Source organism: Hibiscus syriacus, unplaced genomic scaffold, assembly GCF_006381635.1.
Source record: "Hibiscus syriacus cultivar Baekdansim isolate YM2019G1 unplaced genomic scaffold, ASM638163v2 tig00111059_pilon, whole genome shotgun sequence".
Classification (NCBI taxonomy): Eukaryota; Viridiplantae; Streptophyta; class Magnoliopsida; order Malvales; family Malvaceae; genus Hibiscus; species Hibiscus syriacus.
The window spans coordinates 473,237-488,580 of NW_024062966.1; the positions used below are offsets into that span (position 1 = coordinate 473,237).

General features: G+C 33.2%; 1 protein-coding gene across 1 annotated transcript; it reads left to right on the forward strand.

Moving 5' to 3' along the window:
• Nucleotides 1-7,965: 7,965 nt before the first annotated feature.
• LOC120151558 lies at nucleotides 7,966-15,106 on the forward strand. Its single transcript, XM_039163966.1, has 4 exons — nucleotides 7,966-9,094; nucleotides 9,183-9,233; nucleotides 9,367-9,439; nucleotides 14,862-15,106. The coding sequence occupies exons 1-4, from the start codon at nucleotides 8,421-8,423 to the stop codon at nucleotides 15,033-15,035; spliced, it is 972 nt and encodes a 323-aa protein (XP_039019897.1). The 5' UTR covers nucleotides 7,966-8,420; the 3' UTR covers nucleotides 15,036-15,106.
• The last annotated feature ends 238 nt before the right edge of the window (nucleotides 15,107-15,344 follow it).

Below are 15,344 nucleotides of genomic sequence, written 5' to 3' on the forward strand. Positions count from 1 at the left end.
GCATTATTATCCAACAATTCGTAGGATAATAAATTTTTCTTCAGGCCTTTCACGTGCCGCACATCTCATACAATTTTGATTGTTCCATCATACATCTTTAATTTGATGGTTCCCACGCCAACGATCTCTAAGGTATGATCATTGCAACTATACACAGATTCTCCTGAGACATGTTCATAATGATAGAACCATTCTCTTCTTGAGGTCATGTGATATGTTGCTCCCGAATCAATAAGCCATATATCTACAAATCTTTTTCTACCTTCCACGGTGGTTAACGCTTCACAACATAGAGCATCTTCATCATCTGAAGTGTTTGCGGTATTGCCTTGTGGATTTGAGTTTTTATTTAGACTCCAACAATCATTCTTCAAGTGACCATTCTTTCCACAATTGTAGCACTTTAAATTCTTCTTGCTTCTTGACTTCGATCTACCATTTTGTGACTGCTGCTTTGGCCACGTTCCGTTGATCTCCCTCTCATCATTGTCAACGCTTCTGCTTGTTGCAGATTTACTTGTCTGTCTTCCTTGTTCTTGTGCCGATTTTCTTCTTGTAGAACAACAGCTGCAATGTCATCGAAGACTAGACTGGTGACATTACTGTTTGTCAAGTTGATGATGAGTTGATCATACGAATCAGGTAGACTTTGAAGTATAAGTTCAGCACGTTCTTGTTCTCCTATTGTACATCTTAAGGATGTAAGCTGATAAAATAACGTGTTCAGTGTGTTTAAGTGCTCCGTCACTGAAGTAGATTCTGACATATGGAGAGTGTACAATTTCCTCATAAGGAAAATTTTATTATACAACGATGTGGCCTCGTACAATTTGGTGAGATGATCCCATATCTCATTAGTTGTCTTCTTCTCCTCGATGCTTGACAATACTTCATCTGCTAATGCTAGATGAAAGTTTTTCATAACATTCCCATCTATTTCTATCCATTTGTTGTCATCTATGAAATCTACCGACCTTTCACTGATAGCTGCTAGACGACCGTCTTTCCTCAGGACGACCTTCATCTTCAATTTCTACAATGAGAAATTTCTCTCATTGAACTTTTTAATATCAAATTTTGTTGCCATAGCTTCTATTACGGATAGCTCCCACTATTTCACTACCGTGAATAGTTCTATAGAACCTTCAAAGAATGGGTAATACCTTCTTACTTTCTTATGTTGGAGGATCTACCTTTTGGTGGCAACCACAAAGACAATAAGTAGATATTACACATTCTAATCTGGCTCTGATGCCAATTGTTGCGGAATACGGCTATCGGATAGAGCAAAATCGCAACTGATAATTTGAGAAAATAAAAATGAAAATAAAGAATACACAAATTTTACGTGGAAAACCCCTAAATAATATAGGGTAAAAATCACAAGCAACGGTAGAAGAATTTCACTAAGTGAAAATAGGAATTACAACCTCTCTCAATCTAACAAGGAGAAAACAATGACAATTCTCTCTTGATAAAAATGAGAAAACAACTCTCAAGAAAACTCTCTAATTTCTCTAGTATCGGGAGAAAGCTAGAATGATTTGGGATGATTTTGAAGCTAAATGAGCTAGGGTATTCATAGTTGAAGCTTAAGGACTAATCTTATAAATACCCTAAAGTCTAGGGACTAAAGTTTGTAATTTTCCCTTTCATTTTTTCATCAAATTGCAACAACTTTTGACCATTGCACCAAATCCATTCTGTGCATTTAATTTTTGCACTTTCGGTGCATTTGTTTTCTAAACTTTTCGGTGAATTTGTCAACTTTCAACATAAGGATACGGTGACTACTCCTGGGTTAGGTGGATATGGCCACGTGATTATGTATTTGGTTTTGATAAGTCATGTGGATCTATTAGAACTCAAAACTCGTGTCAACAGTATGCGACTTCCTAAAGAAAATTGGACATTGGAGATCTTTCCTCTATAGACATTTTCTTTTATCACTTGTGAAATTCTCGGATGTCAAAAGTTCGGAAATATTTTCGAGTCTTTTAAAGATTATAAATATGTGGATGATCTTTAATCGAAGATAGGCCACCTAGAAAATGATTTTTAACTTTAAACGGGGTTAAATATGGTAACCTAATAGATTTATTTATTAATACATCAAAGTAACTCTGGTGAGGTTAGAATGGGGGAGAATACTGTGCGAGACGTGGGAGAGGTTTTGCTAGCATTCAAAGGGGACATGCAATTCAATGCAAAGTGATGATAAAAAAAGGGAAAGGGTTTATATGGAAAGTTGTCTTCCTTTTTTACTTTGGAATGATCACCTCCACAACCACAACCCACTCACACCTCCATGCCAAAACTCTCCACCAAAATCTACCAGTTAAAGGCAACTTTTTTTTCTCTAAGACCAGTCTCTATCATTAGATTGCAAAACCAACATTCTTTTATTTTTCCAATACGTTTTCATATCCGTTCTATGACTCATATTTAAATTCAAGATAAAAACTTTACCCTAAAATTGACTGCTAAAGGCAACAAAGACAAAATCTAGTTGTTGGATGTCGTTGTTCTTTTGGGTGCTACTGCTACGTCTTGATGGACGTAGTATTTTATGTTGGGAAATCGAATTTGAACCTATAAAATTTTAAGAGGATAAACTTGAACTTGTAAAATTGTAAGGGATGAAAATAAATTTTTAATAAAAAAACATATATATAAATCTATAATATATGGTAATTTTAAAAATAACAAAGTTTAGCCAACCGTTTGTAGCTGTCTACTGCCGAAACCAACTCTAGGGTTTACATGCAAATTTCATGTTAAAAAGATGCATGCGAAATTTGATTCAAGCATCTTTGAATCATTTGATATTTAACCAAAAAATAAAACATTCTGAAATTTTCAGATTTTACGTTTATATATATATATAAGATAGTTACTGAAATATCATAATATCAATGAAGATATGTTGTCTTTCCTTCTAAGTAAGTTTTCCTTTACCCCTAATTTTTTGATATACTGGTTTTTTTGACATGGTGTTATATCGTAACTGAAATTTTATCAATAGAGTACACATAAACAAATGCTTTAAAATTTTATATTAAAACTTTGAGAGGGGTTAAATTAAAATAATTCAAAAATAATTAAAATAGATTATTAATAGAAAATATTAAAATATAAAACTTTGATGAGTGTGATCACACCCAATATCTCTGGGTTCATCCCTAACAGCATGGGCCATCAAATTCAATATCATATCTGGTGGGGAGGTCGGCAGCGAAGTCAAACGGATGAAAGAAGATTCAGCACTGCACTTCTAGAGTTTAACCAATTGTTCAACAAAAACCCAGAAATTTCCTAAACATTTCTCAATTCTAATTTCAACCCAGATGAAATGAATTAGAAAAATCCTTCCTGCTGCTTTCAACTTAGGCAGAAAAGGAGGAGGGAAGGGAGAATTCAAAGTTTCACATGCATTCTCTCTCTCTCTCCCTCCCCCCCCCTCTCCCTCTCCCTCTCTCCCTCTTTCTCTTATCTGCTTGTCTCGGTTTCAACAAGTGAAACCCCACTTGTTTTTCACATGCATGGACTGACATGGCCACTCATTATCCCGCATGCACATGCAAACACACACTCGTTGGTAAAATGGTTAGTTTGTTAATTTACACAACAATATTGTATATGCTATGATGATGGCATTGATGATGCCATGATGACCAGTTTTTAAGCCCCTTTTAATTCCTTTTATTATCTCCACAAAAAACGATTTAGTGGGCGTCTCAAAATATTATAGGAACCACTCCACGCACTTTCTATAATGGGAACAGTGCAGATTTAAAAAAGCTAATAATAACCTTAAACCCACCACCCCTAAAAAATGTATATATATATATATATATATTATTTTCAAAGTCTATATTTGAGACAGGATCCCATGCATGATTATTACGCATACACCAATACTTGCTCCTTGTATTTGTTTCTCTCATCTTCTCTAAGGAAAAAAAAAAAAAAATAGTCTGTAAATATCCTTTGGGGACCCAATTCTTAATCATGGAATTTAGCTCTTTCTTGTTTTTCTTCTTCTTCTTCTGTTTGTACTTTTTACAGTCCTCGCCATCAATGCCTTTGGTACCAATATATGCATAGACACAGCATGGAATTTGACACAAACTTTCACCATTTTTATCCTCCACTTTCTGTATATAATTAGCGTTGGTTTTGGACTTAGCTACATTGGGATTTCCCTAACCATGCACGAGTTTAACAAGGAACACGAAATGGAGCACTTTAATCGAGAGAGGAAATGGGGTTGGAATCTTGAAGGTGAATTTTTGGGAGAAAGATATCCCCACCCAATCCCATCAATCAATGCTTTTGTTCCAAGCATAAGTCATTCCAATGCCCATGGCCATGCACTGTCACCCCAAGGCCACGCTTCCCCATCTTTTACAACATATTCCATTTCTTTTTATCTGCCATGCTCACCGTAAAAAGTGAAGTGCAAAATACAAACTTAAGTCTGAAAAATGTTTAAAAAAATCATAATCGATCACCTAAGTTTCTTAAACTAAAAAGGCTTCGGATGAATGCATTTGAGTAGAAATTCAGAATGGACATGAATTCTAGAAAAAGAATGCATGGTTGTTAAATAAAAAAAGGTGAATAAATGGGGTACCAATTGTGTCGTCCCTGATTCAGTTAAAGAGAAATTGTTGATGGGCTGGAAAGAAAAAGAGTAGCAACTTTTCCCCAGCAGCCATTGTTTTGAATCAAATAATAAATCAGTAACTCTATGTTTTAATTAACACAGAGAATTAGATATTATAAGGAATGTGAGGGGTGGGGGGCACATGCATGAGCAAGGAATGTCGTAGCAAAGCCCACGTCGCGGTGTTTGGATTCTCTTGGGGGCAAACACCTGCATGCGCGCATATATACCAACCAGACTCATTCCTCTTTATTTTTTCTAACAAGTAAATTACACATGAATTTTACTTTCTCTCTCATTTTACTTATTATACTTTTAATTTTTTCAGTTTTCTCATTAACTTGGACATTAATTTTTTTTAGTTACTCGACAATTAAATTCATAACACCGTTATGACGTGACTTATTTTAATATTAAAACTAACCACATATTATTATATTTAATATAATAAATATTAATATATAGAGTTTGATTTTTAGGGTCAAAATCCCTAACTAATGTGAAAAGGAAATTTGACCGAAGAAGAAGAACATACATCTCCGCTCCACTGGTTAGTTCTTTCTCCGATGGAAGTACTACTACTATATTCCATGCTTCCTTTAGTATACTTACCTTTAAAGTCGTTGCCCCACGTAAAGATGTTATTGTAATCGAAGGTTTTGGTAAGGTGTACAAGGGAGAATTGAATGATGGCACAAAAGTTGCTGTCAAAAGGGGAAATCCACAGTCCTAGCAAGGACTTGGTGAGTTCCAGACTGAAATTGAGATGTTGTCCCAGTTTCGACATTACCATTTGATTTCGACACAGCTGGTGAAGTCTGAAGAGAGGTAACTTTGTGTGAGACGGAAAATCTTATTTGTGTTCTAGACTATACAGTAGAGTTGAGACACTAATTTTCAAAGTTTTTTGTGTTCTAAAATGGAATTGCATAATGTGTAATGTGCTCTTTCATGCACAACAGGAATGATCTATAGGAAATTGAATGAGATTTGTGGGAATGGACATTAACGGTGAAGCTCATAGTTGAAGTAAGATGGCAACATTCGACCCCCATAATTTTCGTTCATGTGGGGGACGACCATGTTTATCGTCGTTGATTGTTCGCTTTGCCCGAGGTGGGGGACAAAGAAGAAGTTGTGATGGTGCCCGCAATGGCTACTACAGCGGAGGCAACCGCAATAACTAAGATGACAGTGTGAAGCTGTAAATTAGAGCTATGGTTTCTTCTTTTTTTTCCTCTTTTCTGTCCTTTAATCATCTCTTCACTGTCTTGGCCACGCTCGGGGTGTTAACTGTGGTACTGGTGACCTCCATTGAATAAAGGCTGAATAGTAGTTTCCGGATATGATTTTCGAGAGAGGCGATGAAGATGACAAAGAAAAGAGGTTGTCATGGATGCTTTCCTTTCTTTCCCTTTCACAGTAAATTTTTATGGTTAAGGAATTTGACCGTAAATATTAATTTTTAATTTTTAAATATTAAATATTAATTTATTAAATATAAAACTTACGTGGCTGATTTTAGTATTAAAATATAGCACGTCATAACGGTGTTATGAAGTTAACGTGACTAAAAAATTTAATGTTTAAAGTTTACTGAATAAATTGAAAAAAAATTAAAAGTACGATGAGTAAAATAGGAGATGAATTAAAATTTAATGAGTAAATATGTAATTTACCCTTTCCTTATATAAGATACTCCACATGTTTTCAATTTCTTATTATTCTTTGAATAATCTCATCATGCTATGCTACTCCTCTGCCCTCTCCACTTGTCTTAATTCCAGGACATGGGCACGCACAACCACAGTTTTTAAATTTCCCCTTTTCCTATATATAATATTTTACAAATAATATTTGATACAATACATTATTAATGAATCATATGTGAATAGTTTGATAATTTGTGACGAAAATTAAATAGCTATTAATATTAAACTTTTATATGAGATTATGTTGGGAATGAATAAGAATAAAATGCGTTATACTATTAATATTAATTATTATGATTATGATTCGCAGCATCGAATAGCATGAGACGCGTGGGGATATTTGCAGCAGATGGGACCAAAGGTGACGACGTGATGGGGGGGGGGGGGTTCAGTTGTCTGGTCTTAAACGTTCCAATTGTAGTTTTAACTTTTGTAGGGATGGGTATCTATTTCCCAGTACCCTTCCATTAAAGCCGAAAAAGGACCTTTCTGTTATGTTCTTTAAAAGATGGAGCCTTTTACACTCATTTAACCCTTGGAACATACCCTAAAGCTGTTTCCTAGGGGGACCCTTTGATACTATTTTCCCATTGAGAAAAGAAAAAAAAAAGCCAAGTGTGAAACATATATTTCGTCTTAATAAAGCCAAGAAACAATTACAGTTGGAGAAAATTGTGATTCAATTCCATAATTTGAACGATTTATTTGACATAAGACCTTGTACGAAATTGAATATAATAATTGAATTTGATTTGAAATTTAAAATAGATCAAATCAAATTAAAATTAATTTTAATTTTAATTGGGTCGACACTGACTTATTTTTAATTTATTTTAAATTAATTTACACTCAAACTCAAAGCAATTCAAATAAAAACTTAAAAGTTTATTTTTTAAAAGTATATCTTAACCTAATTTTAATAAGATAATTAGGTTAAAATTAATGAATAATTTATTTTTATTTTTATCCATTTCTCAGTAATATGATAAATAATAAGATGATATATGTTTTATTCTTACTACTAACTATATTTAATTTGACCATAATCCTCGATTATAATTTAATGGTTTAGTATCATTATTTCTCTTTTAAAAATTCCTCATATGTAATTTGATATTTTTATTTTTTAAAAACTATTAATATTAAATATTATCAAAATAAAATCACCGTATCTAAAATGATCGATAAAGTAATTTTTAAAATAATATATCAATTAAGTTTTTATATATTAAATTTAACATGAAATAACTTAAAAATAAAAATAAAAATTAATTTAAATTTAAAATTAATTTATCTAATATTGACCCAATATAATATTTATCCAAACTAATAGTAATTTAATCTAATGTTTAAATCGACTAAACTTACTACAAATTCAAATTAAATTTAAATCATATTTGATTTGATCTAACTCCAAATAAACTTAAACCAAATAAAATAATAAAAGAAAGAGAATCGAATTTATTTGACCTAAATTCAATCCGATAAACCCGATTGCCGTCTCTGATCATATTCACAAATATACAAATATTATTGTTGTTTAATCTGATTGACTGACTGAGCACCCTCTCTCTCTCTCTCTCTCTCTCTCTCTCTTTCCCCTTCTCCTGCAACTATTTCATTTCCACAAGCTTCCAAACATAGAGAATTAATGGAAACTGAGAGTCACAACGTTTATTCTCCTCTGCCATGTTGAAAATAAATCAAAAGACCATGGTTAATGTGTGTTTCTCGATATCTTAACTCCAAAATATGCTTATGGAAATAACCGTTCATTCTTCGACCGAAAAGATCTTGTTCATCCATGGCTTTTATTGAGTTCAGGACTAACCTGGGAATTCCTTATCAATATCGACATCAGCATCTTCTTCTTGCTTCTCCTTGCTATAGACGAAACCGGGTGTTGGTGTTTCTGGGCGGTCACCGGATATGACCATGGTTCCTGCTGAAAACCTTCCTAAACAACATCATCTTCTTCCTCACGGCGGTTTTACGGTTATTGTGGCAGCGGCAGTGTATACACGGAGAGCTTTGGTCTTATGAGCCGTGTTCATGAGTATGATTTTCAGACCGAAACTGGCTTAGGAATAGGATCTGATAACCACATGGCTGAAGATGAATCGAGAACGAATAGTATTAATGAGGAGGGCTCTAACTCTAAAGATAATAACCATCAACAACTGGAATTAGAGAGAACTGAAGGTTGGCTCCAACTCAGTATAGGCGGTGGTCAAGCTCAGGCAACAAGATGTGATCGCAACAAGCATGATCAAGGAGATCCAACGGCCAGAAGGGAAGGGTTGGTTGAGCTTGATCTATTACCCGGCGTTGGCAGCTCGCGGCAAGCGAGGCTAGCTCCTATCTTTCATATGCCTGAGTTTCGAGCTCCGCCACGTCCACCACCGCTCATGCATAGTTTTAGTACATCTTTATTCTTTCAACACCAACAACAAGGGATCAACTCCACGTTCCCTTATCATGGAGAGCTTAACTCGTCGTCATTTAGGCCGATACCGATAAATATAGCAGCAGATCCTTCAGCCTCCTCCTCTTCTTGTTCTTCTTTGGTGCCATTCGGGTCTTATTTTGCCAGACCATTTCCGGTGCAACCCGAAATGGATGTTGCCGGGCCGAGCTTGGATGTTGGAATCATTGATCCTCCTAGAAGACCCAATTCTGGCATTTGGTTTGTGCTACAAGCATCAGAAAACCAGTAAGTTTCTCAAAACTAGGACAATATTTTCCTCACTTTTGACTTCTGTAAGAAAATTTCTGATGAAATTCAGTTATTTTTTTTACAGAGAAAAAGAACCGTTCCTGCCTCAGATTCCAAAGAGATACCTGAGAATCAAGTAACAACGCTTATCTCTTTGTTTTGTTCCAATTTATCACATTCCACGTACATTTGTTTTCTCCGGGCTTTCATAATTGGTATTATTTTGCTTTTCAAACTTATTTCGTGTTTTTTTTTGGTGGAATCTTCAGAGACGGGAAGATGACGGTGCAGCTATTAATGAAGTATCTGGTTAACAAGCTGAGACTGGATAGCGAATCAGAGGTATTTAAACAAAACACAAATGCAACTCCCTTTGTTTAAATTAAATGCTGCTATGTTTTAGAGAATGACCTGCCCCACGGTTTTAAAAAACGGTCCGCGACCACGATTTCGGCGTGATATAGTAGTTTCGTCGCCGTCCGAGTTACCCGCGACGGCTGCAATAGCGTCCGCGATGGCAGCAATAACGCCCGCGACGGCCGCAATCACGGTAAATCCAAAATAATCGAAAACGCTACCGCGATTTAAAATCATGCCCCCATGCTTCATTTTTCCATATCTTTTTTTGCTTTAGATTTCCAAAATACAACGACATAAAATTCAAAAACAGCCAAAAAGAGAAAATCAACCCATCTTTTTAAACACGACATTATAGGTCTTGGTTGGTGCTCAGTATTCATGGCTCTAAAGATTGCCTAAACGATTTAAAACTTCAAGGTAACCTGTCCTAACATGGTTAGGAACTTCTTGTTCTAATTAGTTATTGGTGTTTTAGTGACGGGATTAAAGGTGTAGGGTTTTTTTGTTTTTGTTCAATTGTACAAGTTTGGATCTGTAAAATAATATACAAAACTACTAACCCCCTTTTCTCAACTCCCAAAAATAAATGGAAGACGTTTTTTCTCTTGTATGCAAGAGAAAATAATTAGGGATAAATCGAGAAGAATATTAGGAGTCATCACAATCTTAAAAATTTTAAAATTTCATATATTTTAGATGTTTTTATATTTTATATTAATGTTTTAATTTTATATTTTCTAAATTTTTATAATTTAGCATCATCAATTTCTAATATAACCTATTAAAATATATAATTCTTAACATTGAATCTTCGTCAGTAACTGTAGCATATTAATGATTTAGCTTGCAAGCCATGTAGTCTATATTGGTAGTGTCTCACACTAATAATACACTTAATTTTAAGATAATTCGTTTGTGAAGGTAAAGGAAAACCCCCTCGATTACTAGTGAACCCGATAAGATAAAAATATTTAAAACTTATATTTTATTAGTAAATATTCTCTATAAAATGTATTAATTTTACACTAAAATATTATAATCATTGAAATAATTTTAAATGAAGATTAAAATTAAAATTTTATACATTAACATTACTATTAATTTTCAATTTTCACGAAAAGAAAATGAGAATAACTTGAGATAAAGAAAAAAATAGATATTGAGATCTATTAATTAATCGAGTGGTCAAAGATGTCGATGCTTTTTAATCTTGTGTGAATTCAAACCTCAACATTTATTTAAAAGATATAATATCTCTCTACTTAATCAAAAAATTGGCCGAGATCATAAGTATGAACATAATTAGCTTGCAAGGTCATAATCTATATAATTTGTGAAGTTGTTAGTTAACATTGATTTGTACTTCCTTCTTTTGTCCTTTGTGGAACCCCCAAACTATCCTTTGTCTGTCTTGTCTCAAACATAAAATATGTAAACGAGAATGAGGACATGCTCGACATTCTGGTTTGTTGTACCAGTATCAATAATATATTGCAGTCTTATGTATATATAGGTCAACACTTGTGCCATGGAATTGGTGCATATATATAAATATTTTTTGTTTCTTTCCTTCCACTTCACGCAAAGAAGTAATCCAGATGAGATTAGGATAGTTTCTAGTTTTCAAATAATAATACCAATCAATCAAAGCCCATGTTACAGCTATTGCTGGTCTCCGCCTTAAAAAAAAAGTGCAACTAATTAATCTCAAAACATCATAATAAATATATGTCCACGGATGTGTGTCATGCTCGCCTTTATATTCTAATAATTATAATAATAATTACTTCCCATGTAGCTGTTTAGGTCAACAGATGCCATTGATTTGGAAAAATCCTTCGCAACCGCCAGATGATATGGCATCTTTTTTGTCATATCTATATATGGTATAAAATCAAGTGTATTTGTCCATTTTTTAATTATGAATATCTCTTCTATAAATTAATTAATTCAAATTTGATATTGTAGAAGTTCGTTATAGGACTGATCCTTCCAAATTAATTTGCTCTGTTCACAACACTAAGATTCGAAGTTCGAATCTCTGACTTTGCTTAAGAAATATAATATTTTTTTGTTTTACTATTCTAAAATAATCCCATTTCCATACACTTCCTTTAACCCCAATGTTATTTTTCTTAGGTTAGGGTTTGTTTTATGAACAAGAAATCTCTCCTTAAGTAAGGGTTTCTCCTTATGTTAGGGTTTATTTTAGGGATAAAAAATATCTCATATCTCACATGGCATGCAGCACAAATGTCCAAATGATTAGTGTTATAAGTGATTTTGAGCATAGGTGTATGATTATTTTATCTCTAAAAAATGTATCATTAGCTCTCGCGTTAATGATTTTTGTGCATAGTACTAAACCCTAGGCGGAGAATTATTACCCTTTTACACCTTCATAATCATTACGCATAATATAGACAAGCATGGCTCAATCTTGTTCCTTTTTACACTCTCTATCTAGGGCAATAATCAATGCAAGGAATGGCCAAAGAGATGGCCTCCCTTGGACATAGTGGATAAAAAAGGTTTATTTGATTTCTCGTTTTGTTCTTAATTTTTTAAAGTGCAATAATGCATTGACGTTAGCAAATGAGAACACCTTAATCTTAGGGTTTATCATCTCCTCCTTCGTTGTCACTCGCATAAAAAAAAGAAAGATTGATAGTAAAACGTGTAGTAAAGTTGGATCGTAGGGCCACGGAAATCACACGTGGACCCTATCGTTCTCAAAACCCTTCCCCATCTGCATGCGCTATTGCCTCCTCTCGTCACGCTTCCGTTTCTTTAATCTCAGCTTCCATACAGCTCATCGTAGGGGCATCAAAAAATAAAATAAATCTCTTTATTAGTGCACCACTTGGGTGGAATATTTGAACACTCCATCATCACACCACAACCATCACACGTGGACCCTATCGTTCTCAAAACCCTTCCCCATCTGCATGCGCTATTGCCTCCTCTCGTCACGCTTCCGTTTCTTTAATCTCAGCTTCCATACAGCTCATCGTAGGGGCATCAAAAAATGAAAATAAAATCTCTTTATTAGTGCACCACTTGGGTGGAATATTTGAACACTCCATCATCACACCACAACCAACCACACAAATATATTAGAAATATAATATATATCCCCACGTATTTTACGTTGGGAGAACGCAATGCATGAGGGATAATTCCACAACAGAATCATTCCTAGTTGTTGAAAAAGAACAAAATAAATAGAAGCATAAAAAAGACAACCCCCCATGAAAATTAGTTGTTTATTGTTTTTGAACTCAATGCATGCAACATGAAATATTAATTTTAATATCAGGGGAATTTATTGTGCCCTTTTCTTTCATCAACATCCATCCCTTTTATCTCACATTAGCTATCTGGTTTTACTTTTATATATTTAAGAAATAACTAAACCAAGGGGAAAAGAAGCAACACCTAGCATTGACCTTTTGCTCTTGATATTAGGGTTTTTATTTTTATTTAGGAAGAAGGAATGCAATGTGGACATGAGATGTGATTGGTGTATGTGACACAGGTTTGAATTAGGGTTTTGTAGTTTTTAAGTGTAAACTAGATAGTTTTTTATTTTGCTTAAATGTTTTTTGAGGATAAGTGTTGGGCGTGTTAGTATTATATAATTTTACGCATCATTAGTCCACAAGATAACATAAATGAATAAAAAAAATTAGTTTTAAAATTTTATATTTATATTTTATTATTTAATCAATTAATGATGCATAAAATTATACAGTGTTAATATATCAATTATTATTATTTAAAAATATTAATTTTTTATTTTAAAGATTAATACTGAGTTATTGATTTAAGTAAAGATGACACAATATATTTAGTTTTATGTTTCTTAAAATAATTTATAATTATATTTTGTTTTTAATATAATGACAAATTTAATTTTTAATATTTATATTTAATCAATTTGGTTATTATTATTAGTTAAATTATACTCTTATTTTAAAAAAAATAAATTTGGTTTCCAAACTTTTTAAAAAGTTCAATTATTGTTTTTTTATAAAAAAATGTTGATTAAAATATTAATTTTTTAACAATTTCTTTTTAGTGATGGAGATATAATAATTCTCATGATGTATTCTTACTAATTTTTTTGATATTTTAATTAATTAGATTAATTATTTCAGTGAATTCTTTAATAAAATAATAAGGGATAAATGATTTTGTCTTAGGGATAAAGTCAAGGTGGGTGCCCTAATAATTATTTCGGGCAACTTAAGATGGTGGAAATAACGGGCAGTCTTTAGATGGTCGATTTACACTCCTGACCGCTGACCTAAATTGTAGTTTGTATTATTTTCTTTTTCTTTTTGGTGTTTAGAGGAATGAGGATAGAGAAACTTTATAGGTAAAGTATAAGTTTCAAAATAAGCTTCAAAGAGATGGGGCATAGCATGGATAAGACGTGTGCCACTGACAAAGTATGACTTCACCCCTACATGTAAATCACTAAACCAAACAAACAATAATCAAATACTAAAAAACAAATGAAACTGCATGCTTTCCCCCACACTTTCCTTAGTTTCAAGTGAAAAACATATAAAATTATGCTCACTTTCTCAACAGATAAACCAAATTTAATTTAACCCCTAATGGTTTGAACCTATCGTACAAACAATTATGAAAAGCTTTCGTTCGTTTCCATGCCTATGTATGTATTCATATAATATGGCTAACAATACAGTTTTCATGTTTTTATTTGGTCAATCCGAATAGTATTTGTTTAATTATATTATCAGTCTATATATCAAGTGTTAATTATAAATCTAGTTCATATATATATTTTTTAAATTTTATCATTTTAAATCATAGTAGGTTAGTCCTATTTAGGGATCACAACGGGCAAGGTTAATTTTTTAACTCATCCAAACCTAATCTGAAAATTAACTTTTTTCCTCTGCATTCGGCTCGACCAGGTTTAGGAGGACTTCATCGACCTGAAATCTGACCTACTTTATAGGTTAAAATCTATACCCAATCAATTTAAATATATTTATATGTAAAAAAATTCACATTTATTAAAGAAAATAAGAATCTAATTAAAAATAATAATATAGATGAATACTATTATAATTATCTCTAACTATGCAAGTGATAATTATTATATTATGTCGAGTCGGGTCAGATTTGACTTAATCTCACTATTCCAAGTAAAAAAAAGAACAACCTAATTGAGTTGTGTCGGATAAAAACTCATTAAATCCGGGTGAGATGACCTTCCCTAGTCATATTATCCGTATAACGTTTGAGCAAATGGAAAAATATTAGGGGTTTTAAAATTAATCAATTTAGGGTTTAGAGTCTAAATCTATAACTTTTGTTGACATTACATTGAATGACTAATACGATTGGGGTTGATGGTGAAAAGCAGGTAGAGATAAGATGCAAAGGGCAACAGCTTGAGCCTTTCTTGACGTTGCAGCAAGTAAGAGATGAAATATGGAGTTCAAGGGACGCTGTGACTTTGCTTCCACATACCTCAACACCTCACCATCTCATGGTTTTGCACTACGCCAGAAACCCTAATTCAACCCTCCACCTCTGATGTCGTGTATCATTCTTATTTAAGGTGTGCAAACCCTTAATTTTTTTCCTTATAAAGTATCTCTAATTGATGGAGAATATAGTTTGAGAGGTGCCCTGCAATGGTGTTTTTTCTGTATTTTTTTAAAGGGCGAGTAACGTAAGCAAATTGTATTTGTTTTTTCTGAGCTATGCTGGCTTTCTTATTTTTAATTATTATCACTCTCTCTCAACTTGTACAAACCTCATTGATTAATTGACTAATTAATCCATTTTCCATTCACACCTCCAAACTGTCTTAAATTATATCTTCATCCCCAATCAGGATTAG